Here is a 14,618-nt window from a genome sequence, read left to right on the forward strand (position 1 = left end):
AAATATCAGAAAACTCAAGTGCAGGCCAGGCGCGGTGGCACACGCTTGTAATCCCAGCACTTTGGGAGGCTGAGGCAGATGGATCACTTGAGGTCCGGAGTTCAAGACCAGCCTGGCCAATATGGTGAAACCCCATCTCTACTAAAAATACAAAGATTAGCAAGGCATGTAATCCCAGCTACTCGGGAAGCTGAGGCAGGAGAATCGTTTGAACCTGGGAGGTGAAGGTTGCAGTGAGCCGAGTTCATGCCATTGCACTCCAGCCCGGGCTACAGAGGGAGACTCCATCTCAAAAAAACAAAAACAAAAAAAACAAAACAAAATAACAAAAGTCAAGTGCAGTCACTTAAATAGACATGACCTTATTTATATCAGGTCACAATTATATGTAGTAACAGATGGCATGATAATTCAGTAATACCCCAGGGATCTAGGCTCTTTTCCTCTTTCTACTCTGCCATCTTCAGTGTGTTGACTTTAATCTTCAGATGCTGTATCTCCAGGCTTCTTATCCAAGTTCCAGGCAGGAAAAGTGGTAAAGAGCAAAGGAGTTCCTCCTGTGGACTTCCACCTACACTGAGTTGGCCACAACAATGTCACATGTCTACTCTGTCTGGATGGGAATCTGGCAGAAGGGCATTGTAAATGGAGTTTGATGCCGTCATCCAACAGCATCTGCCATAGTTGCTAGCTGTGTTATCTTAGAAAAGTTATTTGGCCTCGCTGAGCCTCAGCCTCCTGTGAAATGAGGATAATTAATGCCACAAAGCTTATAAAAAAGCAAATTATAGGAAGTGACTTGCATATGGGAAATGCTTAGAATTCAGTACAACACAAAATGGTGTCTTAGTCCCTTCAGGCAACTATAACAAACTACCTAGACTGGGTAATTTGTGAAAAACAGAAATTCATCACTCACAGTTCTGGAGGCCAGGAAGTCCCAGATCAAGTGTCAACAGATTTTGAGGGCCTGTTCCTCATAGAAGGTGACTTCTATATGTTCTCACGCAGTAGAAGGGGCCAGGCAGCTCCCTTCAACCTCTTTTATAGGGGCACTAAATTGATTCACGAGGGTAAAGCCCTCATGACTTAACCACTTTCTAAAGGCCCCACCTCTTAATACTATTACATTGGGGTTTAAGTTTCAACATGTAAATTTTGAGGGTACACTAATATTCAGACTATAGCAAAGGATATTGTAATATTATGGCCCAAGAGAAACCTGACTCATTTGATTGAGGGAAATATTAATGTAAAGCCATAAAAAATATTATTTATAGGATATTATAGATAATTTTATTCACATATTTTTAAGTGACACGATAATTTTGGAAAAATCTACAAAGAGATGTTGCATGTGCTCTAATAAGAAAGACTTATTTTTTATATGTCAATAGGACATTTATTCATTCAAACTAGAATGTAGGCTTAATGTGGGCAAGGATTTTTGTTTGATTTGTTCATTGCTATATTGATTGAATCTAGAATGGGGCCTGACACATAGTAAATGCTCAATAAATATTTGTCGAGTAATTATTCTAGTTGATAACCAGAAATAGACATTTCCTGAATCTCCCTTTCACTGTCTAGTTAAGTAATAATATGAGGTCATATATATTTTATAAATTATTTTTCCCATTTTCTTTCTTAAAATCCAACAATAAACTATAACCAAACTCGGATAAACCTAACCAAGTTCTGAATTGATAGAGGCCAGATTAATGGGATTTTATTACATTTTAAAGAGGACATAAAAGATATAAAAGGTTAGCATAAAAATGAATGTTCTCCTCTAGTAAAGTCAAAGGACTAACTTATAGACAGGTCAGAGAAGGAAACAAACACCTATTTATCTAACGATTAGTTACAAACAAACTAATGAGTTGAAAAAAATTAGAGAAGAGGGCTGGGCGCAGTGGCTCATGCATGTGATCCCAGCACTTTGGGAGGCTGAGGCGGGTGGATTACTTGAGCTCAGGAGTTTGAGACCAGCCTGGGCAACATGGAGAAAAATACAAAAAATACAAAAATTTCTACAAAAAATACAAAAATTAGCCAGGTGTGTTGGCGGGTGCCTGGAGTCCAGGCTACTTGGGAGGGTGGCTTGAACCCAGGAGGCAGAGGTTGCAGTGAGCCACTGTACTGCAGCCTGGGAGACTCAGCCAGACCTTGTCTCAAAAAAACAGAAAGTAAAGAGCAAGTCAATTTCTCTAACTACCAAAAATAATCTTTCCCTCAAGGAGAAAGCTGACTTATAATGAATGTTGTGGTTGAGGTAATATTATGTTTAAAAGAGCTCTTCTAAACGTTCGGTTATTAGATCATTTTCCACATTGGCAACTAGGCAGAGATCAGTATGTGCAAGGTTTCACTTCTAACTCATGTGGTTCAGTTTTCCAGTAAAATCACACGTAGAGAGAAGCTTTTTACCTGAGACCACCTACTCATTTCTCCAGTTGCAGAAAGGCAGTGTTTCCCCTATGGCAACACAGGTGCCATCACAGGCCTCCCCATGTTGGGGTGAAGTTGTAAAGTAGAATTTTGTCTGTTTTTCTTCAAGAGCTTTCTTTCTTCCCAGCTCCTTTGTGGTGGCCTCACCAGACAGAGCTTCCTGGCTCTTCACATACCTTCTTTTACCTCCTATATTTTGCTGTTTCAAAGGGTAATGATGGGGGGAAAAAAAACAGAACAAACAAACAAAACAAAAAACAAACAAACAAAAACCTGTGCTGATAACCATCTCCCTACTGTAGTCCCACTATCTTCAGCAATTTCATGTAAATATATTTTTTATTTATCTTGGAAACACTGGTAATGTCTGGCTTAGTGCATTCTACTCCATAAATATTTGTTGAATAAAAATGCGTGAATGATAGCCCTGCATTCTGTTCCATTCAGGTCATCTTAGCAAATATTTACTTAGCATTTGATGGTTTCCTGGAATTGTGTTAAATTGTAGATATTAAAAAAAAAAGACACCATCTCTGTGCATGACAAGCTCATAAACAGTTTAGAATAACACCAGTGTCAGGATTTTCAGGCACCATGGAAGACGAATAAGGCAAATGTTTTCAGACGCAATATCGTTTTAGAGCCTTAAATTCAGCGGCCTACTCTGCCGATTCATAAGACCTGCTTGTTTCTGCCACATCTTCTCTACATGCATATTTTTAATAACCAGAAAGAGTTCTCAGGTGTGATTCCAAATACTATTTTTAAGGCTATGTTAGGTTTCAGTAATTCCTTTAGGACTCAAATGTAGTTTATATTTTAGAATCCATTTCCTCATTGATTATGAGCCCAGAGAGCTAATTGTGGCTGGAGACAAACAGAACCTTGCTGACTGATACTGCTTTATATTCATGCTCACTAACCTCAACTGGGCCCAGAGAGGCACACAGTTACCCTACTACATTTCACTAGCCAAGTCACTGTCTTGCTAAGCCAGGTCATTACTTCATTACTTTTTCTGTCATCTCTCGTCTCCAGTATCTTCCCTTCCTCACTCTCTATTGAAGACCTGCTTCCTACTTTCCTGAGAAAACAGAAGCAATGAGAAATACCACAGCCTCCCTCATTGACTAATGCATTCACAACGGTACCCATACACTTGATCTTTCCTGTTATTGCTACGGATGAATTACCATTGCCCTGAGGTCAACTCTCCACTTGGGTATTAGATCTTACCCTGCCTGCCTACTGGAGGACACTGCTCCAAAACTTTCCTCTCTTCCTTCTGCATTGTCACTGTCTCTGTCTTTACTGGATCATTCCCATCAGCTTTTAAGCATGCCGGAGCCTTTGCCCTTTTGAAAAATATAACCCTCCCTTTGTTCATGACCTCTACCACCCAATTTCTCTGTTTCTTTTCATGAAAAAAAATCAGAGGAGTTGTCTGTACTGTCTGTCTCTATTTTCTCTCTTCTCTTTTATCTAGTTTAGTCATGTTTTATGTCCTCACCACTCCACTGAAACAGCTCCTATCAAAGTCACTGATGATTTCCCCATTGCCAGATTGAATGGTTTATTCTCAGTCTTTATCTTACTTACCAGAAACATTTACTATCCGAGCATTTAACGTGGCTCTTCACTTCCTCCTTTTGGCTTCCAGGACAGGACTCCCTTTTGCTGCTCCTCCCACCTTCCTGGAAGCTTCATCTCAGTCTCTTTTGCTGATTCATCTTCATTTCAGATAAATTCATAGTGACCCAGAGCTCTATATTTTGTCAGCCTAAAAAAAGACACTAGGGAAAATTATCTTCAAATATGCTGGGTTTACTTGAGAATACAAATAAAGATTATAATACAGAATGCATGACATGGCAAGCCAGCAGTTCATTTGGTGAGGGAAAGGATAAAGGGAAGCTTTTATTACCAAAAGGGATATATGTGAGCTATTTAGGAGCAGAGTTCATTAGTTCCAGAGGCTCAAAGCCAGAGTGATTGTCAGTTAATCAGTGGAGCTGTATTACTGGGTAAGCGGTCTTCCAACGACATCTTATCTGTATTACTGCAGTCCTAACGAATGTCTAGTGATAAACCTTATCAAAGCAGGGGATGAATGAAAGGTTTTTAGAAAGTCCTTGGAAACAGTTCTTATTTCAGACATGTAAGCCTGGGCCTCCTCTCCTTCAGGCCTCTCTTGCCCTATTTTGTCTGTGTCTGACAAAAGTGATTTCATCCTGGTATGTGCAACTTTCACACCTAGGACCTTTTATTATCTCTATCTACAGTCATTACCTAAAGGATAGGCTTCAAATTTGTGGTTTAAAATTCCTCAATGTATATCTGTGTCTAAATATCTCCACCAAATACAGCTGCCATGTTTCTAACCTGTCATTCAAGGTATCTTGAAGTTAATATTTTCCAAACCAAACACCCAGTTTCCTCTCCCCAGACTTGCATTTTCCATTTCAGTAAATGGCAACTCTATCCTTTGCATTAATCAGGTCAAAATCAGGTAGATCCTCCTGGATTCCTCTCTATTATGCCCTTCATCTAATTGATTAGCAAAACCTTCGGCTCTATCTTTTAAAATGACCTCACCACCTACACTGCAATCCAAGCCACATCATCTCTCACTTGGGAGTACAAGAACTTCTAACTGGTCCACGCGCTTCCTCCAGAATCCCTTCCTCATGAGTTTTCACAGTAATCCTTTTCACATGCACCTCAGGCCATGTCACCCTTCTGCTCATGAACCTCCCATTTCACTCAGAGATCAAAGCCAGAGTCCCTCAAGGACTCTATGTGACCTTACAAGTCTTCTAAACTTTCCCCTCTTCCAAACTCTCTGATTTCATCTTTAATCCCTTTCCTAGCAAAACCTCACTGACCTCTTTGCTGCTCTTTGAACAGGCCAAGCAAGGTCCTGCCTCAGGGCCTTTGAATGTTACCTAGAATGCTCTTCCTCCAGAGAGCCACAGGGTTTCTTTATTGCCCTAATGTCACCCTCTCAGATAAGACTTCCCTCATCTCTCTAAAAAACAAAAACCTTAAAACCTACCCCTACTCTCAGAACTGCCTAACCTTTTTACTCCGCTTTATTTTTCTTCTGAACATTTCTCACCATACATAGATCAGATTCTATATTTATTTGTTTCCACCAAAATGTGTACTTCACGACAGTTGGGACTTTATCTGTTTTGTTCATTGTAGCCCCAATATCTAAAAATATACTTGGAATATAGTCAGTGTTAAATAAATATTTATTGAATGAGTGATTAAATGAATGAAAGACACTATTTACCATTATCAACATAAATCTGCAATGTTTATTGAAACTCTATAAATTACAACTACATCTAGGTGCTCAGGGAACATCAGAAAAATATGAATTATACTAACTCCCTTCAACAAATCATCTGTCAGGTATTAGCCCATGAAAAAAAGAAATAGAAATAAGATATTCAAAAACTTTGTAATATACAGTTATGTAAAAGATAGAGGAAAAACCAAAGCATTGTTCTCCTTTCTACTCTCAACAGCACTTCTGACACCAGATGTGGGAAGATTTTCCTCACACACCAATCAATTCTCCTGCAGACATCAGCTAGATGTCTTCTAATTTAATTGAATTCTGACTCTATCTACCTGGAGGTAGCATCAGATCCCACAGGCTAAAGGCTCAGTCCCACAAGACTCAACCCTATCTTAAATGCCAATCACAAGCCCCAGGTCATGACCTGTGCTTTTGACCAACTGGCTAAAAATTGGGGTTTCCACTATACACTCCTCAGGTTTGATTAACTTGCTAGAGTGTCTCATAGAACTCAGGAAAACACTTTACTTATATTTATCCATTTATTATAAAGGATATTACAAAGGCTACAGATGAACAGCCAGATGGAAGAGATGCATGAGGCGAGGCATGCAGGCACACCACCCTGCAGGCATCCTCATGTGTGCAGATATCTGGAAGCTCCCTGAACCCAGTCCTTTTGGGTTCTTATGGAGGCTTAATTACATAAGCGCGATTTATCATATCATTGGCCATTGGTGATCATTCAGCCCTTCTCTCTTCCCAGGAGATGGGGGTGGGTGAAAGGGTGAGGGGGTTGGGGAGACTGAAAGTTTCAATCTTCTCATCACATTGTTGGTTCCCCTGGCAACCAGCCCCTACCCTAAGCCTATCCAGGAACCCCCAGCCATCAGTCATCTCATTAGCACTTTGGAGATTCCAAGGGTTTTAGGAGCTGTGTGCTGGGAACCAGACAGAGACCAAATATATATTTCTTATTATGTCACAATATCACAAGTTCTATATAAAAATTACCCTAAGGTGTAATTAGTCATTATTATCTTCAATTAAAACAGTGCTTTGTGGTCTAGGTGCTAATATGGGGTACAATTTAAAAGCAGAACTAAATTACTTAGTAACTATGGTTACTGTCAGTTTGAAAATACATTTCCATTTTGACTTGTGGTCTCAGTATGTGTGGTAAAAGAATTAGCCACAAACCAATGAAGAACATATAATGTGGTTTTCTCTAACTGGAAAATATTCAAAGATGTCCTACTTACCACTTACACATAGTTGCCATTTTCTTGTTTTCACATTTGAATTCTTACTTAGCATGAGGCTAACATACCTTATAACAAGTTCTCTGTTAAGGTATTTACGTTTCATCTTATTTCAGAAAGAATATAAGGTAACTATGTAAACATCTCAATTTAATGGCATAATTTAACTTAAGATACAGTGATATAAGAGAAATTTCACTTGTAAGAAATACAGCAATTTTAAAAGTTTCATTTGTATTCTTTAGAATGTGTCAAAGTCACATATCATAAATATCTTTTTTTTTTTTTAATGGACACATAGTCTCACTCTGTCATCCAGGCTGGAGTGCAGTGGTGCAACGTTGACTCACTGCAGCCTCCATCTGCTGGGCTGAAGCCACCCTCAGCCTCCCGAGGAGCTGGGAGGACAGGTGCCGGCCACCACGCCTGGCTAATTTTTGTATTTTTAGTAGAGACAGGATTTCACCACATTGGCCAAGCTAGTCTCAAACTCCTGACCTCAAGTGATCTGCCTGCCTCGGCCTCCCAAAGTGCTGGGATTACAGGTGTCAGCCACCATGCCTGGCCTCAGCCAGTATCTCTTAATTCAGAATAATTGTTGTTTAATGAGTCCTTCATTGTGTGGGAAGCCATCTACTCTGTTTCTTATTTCATTAACTCATGATAACAACGTTACCATTCCTATACTAAGGATGAGTAAACTGAACTGTATAGAGCTTAAGTAACTTGCTCCAAGTCTTACAACTTATCAAGGGGCAGAGCTGGGATTTGAAGGTAGGTCTGTCTCTGAAACCCAAGCCCTGTGATTTTAGTCACCATGACATAGCCTCCTAGTCCTCTCATGGTGTTCATAGTGATCTCACGCTGGTATGAGGAAAGAGGGAACGCAGAAAAAATACACTGGAACTGAAAAACCTGAGCTGAACAGGAGGAGTTGCTCCTCACCCCTCCAATGATTGTCAGCCTTAGAGCAATTCCTTGACCACTTGCTGAGGTTGTCTTGTTCTGACAGTAGCCATAAGTTTATATAAATTACATAAAATATAGAATTTCTGTAGTACTTAGATGCACACGTGCTTATTGCTTGGTATTAATAGCATAAGGCTGGTACCTTTTTTCTGTGTCTCAGCAAGCATGTTTCTTAGATTCCAAAAGATGTAAGTGTCTGGCAAGTTTAATCCTGGTGGGATATTTTGGGGCTAGAAAAATTTAGGAGTTGCTGAAAAGATATATAGTAATAACAGGACTTGGTGGAGCCTTGGTGGAGGGACAGTGATTTTTAAGCTCTGTCTTCTCCACAAATCCAATCAAGGCAGTCCCCTGAGAGAGAGGGCAGTTGATGGTATCAGATTTAAAAAATCAGGTTAGAGTCTGCCTCAACAGCACAAACACTATAATTGCAACAGGACAAAGAAGATGGCATGACTCCTGATCAAAGACGGCATGCAAATTTGTGAAGTATTTCCATTTGATACAAATAAGAATGTGTATGGCTGAGCACAGTGCCTCGTGCTTGTAATCTTCACGTGGGAGGATTCCTTGAGGCCAAGAGTTCGAGACCAGCCTGAGCAACATAGCGAGGCTGCATCTCTTAAAAAAAATTATTTTAAATAAAAAAATTAGTTGGGACTGGTGGCACATGCCTGCAATCCCAGCTACTCAGGAGGCTGAGGTGGGAGGATCACTTGAGCCCAGGAAGTCAAGGCTGCAGTGAGCTATGATTGTGCCACTGCACTCAAACCTGGGTGACAGAGTGAGACCCAGTCTCTAAAAAATAGAATAAAACAAGAATGTAGGCTACTTGGCTTTCCAGCATTGTTCAGATTTCAAGGTTATTTTCCTTCTAAAGTAGTATATCTACATCAGGTTAAGTTTCACGATGTAATGCAATTAACTTAGGAGTCTGAAAGTAATACACCAAACAGGTAATAAATACCTAAACCATTGCCATAGCTATCAAAACAGGGAAAAAAGATAACATAAGAAAATCATATTTTAATGCTTAAAAAATGCTTAACCTTCTTTAGTAATTGGTTGGCTCTTAAAGGTGATGAAGAGAAAGTTGTTAAAAATGGCAAACTGAGAAAGCTGGACTACATGCCTTTGACAGCAATGAAGATACTGGCAAGAAGTGCTGATTTGCATGGAAAAATAATTTAGTTGTCAGTTTCTATAGTTCTGGTTCCAGTCAGACATCAAAATGAAGCTCCCAGTGAGGGCACAGGTATGTGGGAGACACACATGTGAAACAGAAGTTGAAGCTGGGAAAAGGCAAGTGCCAGGGCTGACCTTCAATGTGAGTGAACTCAGAGAGTGGGCAGAGAAACCCAGGTGGAAGTCTGGAGGGGGACATGTCACTAAGCAGGTGTGAGGGAGGAAGGCCCTCTAACCCAGAAGACAGGCTTTGGGTAGCAAGGGAAGTGAGAATTATAACCAATCAAGAGGGATAAATGCTTAAATGAGGATTCGGAGGACTTCGCCTCGTAAAGGACACCATTTTAAAAGAGCAGTTTCAACGAAAAGTAAAGGCAAAGATCACAATAAAAGGACTAAAGACCAAGTGGGAATAAGTTGGATGTAGTTACTAAGGAGGTAGAAAATCTGAGGAGCTTAAGAACATGAAATAATGGAGTAGGTAGTTCAAAGGGCTTGAGAAATGGGAACTGAGGAAATTCTAGTGAAAATGTTTCCATGTTACAAGTGAATCTGATTACAGATTATGTTGTGTTTTGGAGCCTGAGGGGGGCCCTATTCATCTCTGCAGAAGAATGAGTGAACAAGGGGTGGGACAAGAGGCTAGGAGATTTGAGGACACTCCTGTGTGAGTCCATTCTTGCCTTGCTATAAAGAAATATCTAGACCAGCTGTGGTGGCTCACACCTGTAATCCCTGAACTTTGGGAGGCCAAGGCTAGAGGATGACTTGAGCTCAGAGCTGGAGACCAGCCTGGGCAATGTGGCGAAACCCTGTCTCTACAAAAAATTAGCTGCGAGTGGTGGTGCCTGCGTGTAGTCCCAGCTACTTAGGAGGCTGAGGTGGGAGGATCTCCTGAACCTGGGAGGTCAAGACTGCAGTGAGCTCTGGTCACACCACTGCACTCCAGCCTGGGTGACAGAGTGAGACCCTGTCTCAAAAAAAAAATTAAATTAAATTAAAAAAGCAAAGCAAAGAAAAGAAATACCTGAGGCTCGGTAATTTATGAAGAAAAGAGTTTTATTTCAACTCACAGTTCTGCGGGCTGTCCAGGAAGATTGTGAACAAGACAGAGGGAGGGGGGATGTGCCACACTCTCTAAAATAAACAGATCTGCCTGAACTCAGAAGGAGAAGTCACTCACTACTGCCAGGAGGGCAGCAAGCCATTTATGAAGGGTCTGCCCCCCAAGTCCTCACCTCCAACACTGGTGATTACATTTCAAATGAGATTTGGAGAGGATGAGGATGGAAACAATATCAAATCTCTTCACAGAAATCAGAGGAGCAAAGAAGCATTCTCCAGCACTCCTTTCACCACTGCCTCCAACCCTCGTCCACTAAAAACACCTTGTGATTATTTAGGGGTAGAGATTTAAAAACAGAGGCTCAAACTTTCTGTCCAAAGCCAATGAATACAATTGGAAACTTTGGCATTAACATATATCATTTGGAATTCTACCAAGTTTATTGGGCTTCTTGGAGATTCTCATTCAGTTATAAAAACTTTGATAGATATGCTTTGAAATGATACTTAATAGCCCTCTCTATTCCCCTGTTCTAAACTAGATCTTTCTTCTTTATCTTTTCCATCCTCTTCCACAACGCATGACTCCCATTCCTCTCATCAAACCTGTCATTAGGTCCAGTCAGTTCTACACTCAAAATCCTTCATGCGTTGGGCGAGGTGGCTCACGCCTGTAATCCCAGCACTTTGGGAGGCCGAGGCAGGCAGATTGCTTGAGCTCAGGAGTTGGAGACTAGTCTGGGTATCATGGGAAAACCCCATCTCTACACAAAATACAAAAATTAATTGGGCATGGCAGTACATGCTTGTGGTCCCGGCTACTCAGGAGGCTGGGGTGGGAGGATTGCTGGAGCCCAGGAGGTCAAAGTTGCAGTGAGTCAAGATGGCCTCACTGCATGCCAGCCTGGGTGACAGAGCCAGACCCTGTCTCAAAATCCTTCATATCCACCCCCACTGGCTTCCACGTACTTCAGACTAATCATCCAATTCTGGATTATTGTATAGCCTTTTGATTTTTCCACTACCACCACTTTCATCTCCCACCAATCTGGGGCTAGACAGCCCCAGACACCCTCAAAATAGTGTGAATCTCACTATATGCACTCTCTTTCTGTCACTTACGTGATACAGCCCTGATCCATCGGTAGCACATGGGAGGTCTTCTGACAGGCCTGCTCCACTGCAAGTTTCTTCTTGCATTTTCAGGATCCAGGCTATTGCACTTGTTGAACCTTCTCAGAAATGTCATGTTGTTTCATGTATTTGTTTCAGAACATGCTGGTTGTCTCTGTCCAGGGGGTTGGCCTTGCCCTACCCCATCGCAATCTCTCACCCGATCCTGACTCCTCCCCACCACTCCACCCTCACCCTATATCCTGATAGAAATGTCTGACTTCACAGTCCTTACACTGAACCAAAACGCAGTGCTCCTTTCCAAAGGCAGCTATTCTGGCTATTCCGAGCTGTGTCCAGTGCCGAGTACACTAATAGGCACAGTAGGCACGGTGGCTAGGGCCCGCAATAGTTCTAGGAGTCCATGAAAATGTTTATTTTACTTAAAATCAGAAGACAAAAATAACTGTTATGTTCCTGTGTATGCATGTATACAGCACGTGTATGTATACATCTATGTATGTGTGTGTATTTATGTGTGTTTTATATATTTATATAATATACATGCTCATTTGTTTTAATGGAGGAAAGGGTCCATGAAGGCAGAAGTGTTCAGGGCCCATCAAAGTCATACTGTGGCCCTTGTCAGATTTAAATTTACTTTTAAAAATTCTGAAAATAAAATAAATTTTGAAATATTTTTCAGTAAATGGCTGCATGTTTGAAAGTAGGCTTAAAAAGGTAGCATTTTTGTCCAGGCACAGTGGCTCATGCCTGTAATCCTAGCACTTTAGAAGGCTGAAATGCATGGATTGCTTGAGTCCAGGAGTTCGAGACCAGCCTGAGCAACACAGCAAGACCCTGTCTCTACTGTTTAGAAAATTAAATTTTAATTTTTTTTTTTTTTTTTTTGAGACAGAGTCTCGCTCTGTCGCCCAGGCTGGAGTGCAGTGGCGCAATCTCGGCTCACTGCAAGCTCCGCCTCCCAGGTTCACGCCATTCTCCTGTCTCAGCCTCCCGAGTAGCTGGGATTACAGGCGCCCGCCACCAGGGCCGGCTGATTTTTTTGTATTTTTGGTAGAGATGGGGTTTCACCATGTTAGCCAGGATGGTCTCGATCTCCTGACCTTGAGATCCGCCCGCCTCAGCCTCCCACAGTGCTGGGATTACAGGCGTGAGCCATAAATGTTAATTTTTTTAAAAAAGGTAACATTTTAAAAATCTGGAATAATTAATTCAAACTTTTTTTTTTTTTTTGAGACAGAGTCTCACTCTGTCGCCCAAGCTGGAGTGCGATGGTGTGACCTTGGCTCACTGCAGCCTCTGCCTCCCAGGTTCCAGCAATTCTCCTGCCTCAGCCTCCCAAGTAACTGGGATTACAGGCACATGCCACCAATTTTTGTATTTTTTTAATAGAGACAGGGTTTCACCATGTTGGCCAGGCTGGTCTCGAACACCTGACCTCAGGTGATCCACCACCCCCTCCTTGGTCTCCCAAAGTGCTAGGATTACAGGTGTGAGCCACTATGCCCGGTCAATTAATTCAAACTAAATACAATTTATGATTATCTTTTTTTTTTTGTTTTAAGTTTAGAGACAGAAGAAGAGCAACAGTATCTCACCTCAAGCTATATTAACATCTCCACCGATTCATTACAAGGTGGCAAGAAGTACTTGGTTTGGGTCGAAGCAGCAAACGCACTAGGCATGGAAGAGTCAAAACAACTGCAAATTCACCTGGATGATATAGGTAAAGAATAAGAAATTCTGTAATGTCTTTAATAATAACCAGTTTGTGCCGACCTAGTCAAATGAGGTCTAGATCTGAAAGAAGTTCCCCTAAAGTTCCTGCAGAGCGTGATAAAAGAAACAGAAATTACCCATAATTCTACCTGCCCAAGACAACTTAGAGATGAGTAGTGCTGCTGCCATTTTGTTGTATATCCTTCTAGTCTTATTTCTAAATTGCTGTATGTGGCCGGGCCTGGTCGCTCACGCCTGTAATCCCAGCATTTTGGGAGGTCGAGGTGGGCGATCACTTGAGGTCAGGATTTTGAGACCAGCCTGGTTAACATGGTGAAACCCTGTCTCTACTAAAAATACAAAAAAAAAAAAAATTAGCCAGGCATGGTGGTGGGCACCTGTAGTCCCAGCTACTCGGGAGGCTGAGGCAGGAGAATTGCTTGAACCTGGGAGGCAGAGGTTGCAGTGAGCCAAGATTGTGCCACTGCGCTCCAGCCTGGGTGACAGAGCAAAACTCCATCAAAAAAAAAAAAAAAAAAGAAAAGAAAAATCCATGTATGTGTTTTTACAAATATTTATTGGAAACTTCTTATTTTCAAGCATTGTTCTAAAGGCTAGAATGAATAAGATAGACAAGGTGCCTGCCCTGAAATAACTCACAATCTACTAGGGAAGACAAAAAAAAAAAAAAAAAGCCACAATGATGATGGTAAAGTTTGTTGAGTCTGATGTTGTGAAAAGTACAGCATGCTAAGGTCTTATACTCTATACACTACTTGGGGACTTATGTAAGGCTTTTTGTTTGTTTGTTTTTATTTTGAAAAGTTTTCTAAAATACATAGAAAATTGCAGAGAATTATGTAGACCTCTCTATGTTCATCAGCCAGATTTAACAAACATTAATAGTTTTTGTTTCAGATATTTTTATACCCTGCCTATTTATATTTATATATTAGTAATAAACATTTCTATTAATCTATAGTTTTATTTTTAATGTTGTCTGAATATATAGCAGTTTAGTCCCTATTTTGGAGATTAACACTGTTTTCAGTTTTTAACCATATAAACTATATTGCCATGAACAACTTTGTGGCTAAATTTTAGCATAGTTTTTGATTGTTTCCTTAAGATAAATTCCGAAAAGTAATTACCCTTGAGGCTTTTACAACGACATCCAAGTCCTAAAACCACAGTTCAGCCAAACGACACCAAGTCTGAATCATCCTCTCTTTAGAGATCCCAGTACCAATGATTCCTGTTGTTATAATTAAAGACTGTTTCAATAAGCTAACATTTATTGAGCACTTTCTTATGTGCTAACTACTTTTTCTTTTTTTGAGGCAGAGTCTCACTCTGTGGCCCAGGCTGGAATGCAGTTGCACGATCTCAGCTCACTGCAGCCTCCGCCTCCCGGCTTCAAGCGATTCTCCTGCCTCAGCCTCCCTAGTAACTGGGACTACAGGTGTGCGCCACCACGCCTGGATGATTTTTGTATTTTTTAGTAGAGTTTGCTATGTTGG

The 14,618-nt window shown here is 40.9% G+C and overlaps 1 protein-coding gene and 1 non-coding gene across 4 annotated transcripts in view; both read left to right on the top strand.

Moving 5' to 3' along the window:
* The window catches only part of IL23R (interleukin 23 receptor), a 100,375-nt gene that overhangs the window by 21,281 nt on the left and 64,476 nt on the right, over positions 1 to 14,618 (top strand). For all 3 annotated transcript variants that reach the window (XM_063625279.1, XM_063625280.1, XM_063625281.1), the window contains exon 5: positions 12,945 to 13,105. In XM_063625279.1, the coding sequence (XP_063481349.1) occupies positions 12,945 to 13,105 (161 nt within the window). The remainder of the gene's footprint in view (positions 1 to 12,944; positions 13,106 to 14,618) is intronic.
* LOC134734990 (U6 spliceosomal RNA) lies at positions 8,393 to 8,496 on the top strand. Its single transcript, XR_010117855.1, has one exon. It is a non-coding gene; the product is annotated as a U6 spliceosomal RNA (small nuclear RNA).

The sequence above is a fragment of the Symphalangus syndactylus genome, chromosome 12, assembly GCF_028878055.3.
Source record: "Symphalangus syndactylus isolate Jambi chromosome 12, NHGRI_mSymSyn1-v2.1_pri, whole genome shotgun sequence".
Lineage (NCBI taxonomy): Eukaryota > Metazoa > Chordata > Mammalia > Primates > Hylobatidae > Symphalangus > Symphalangus syndactylus.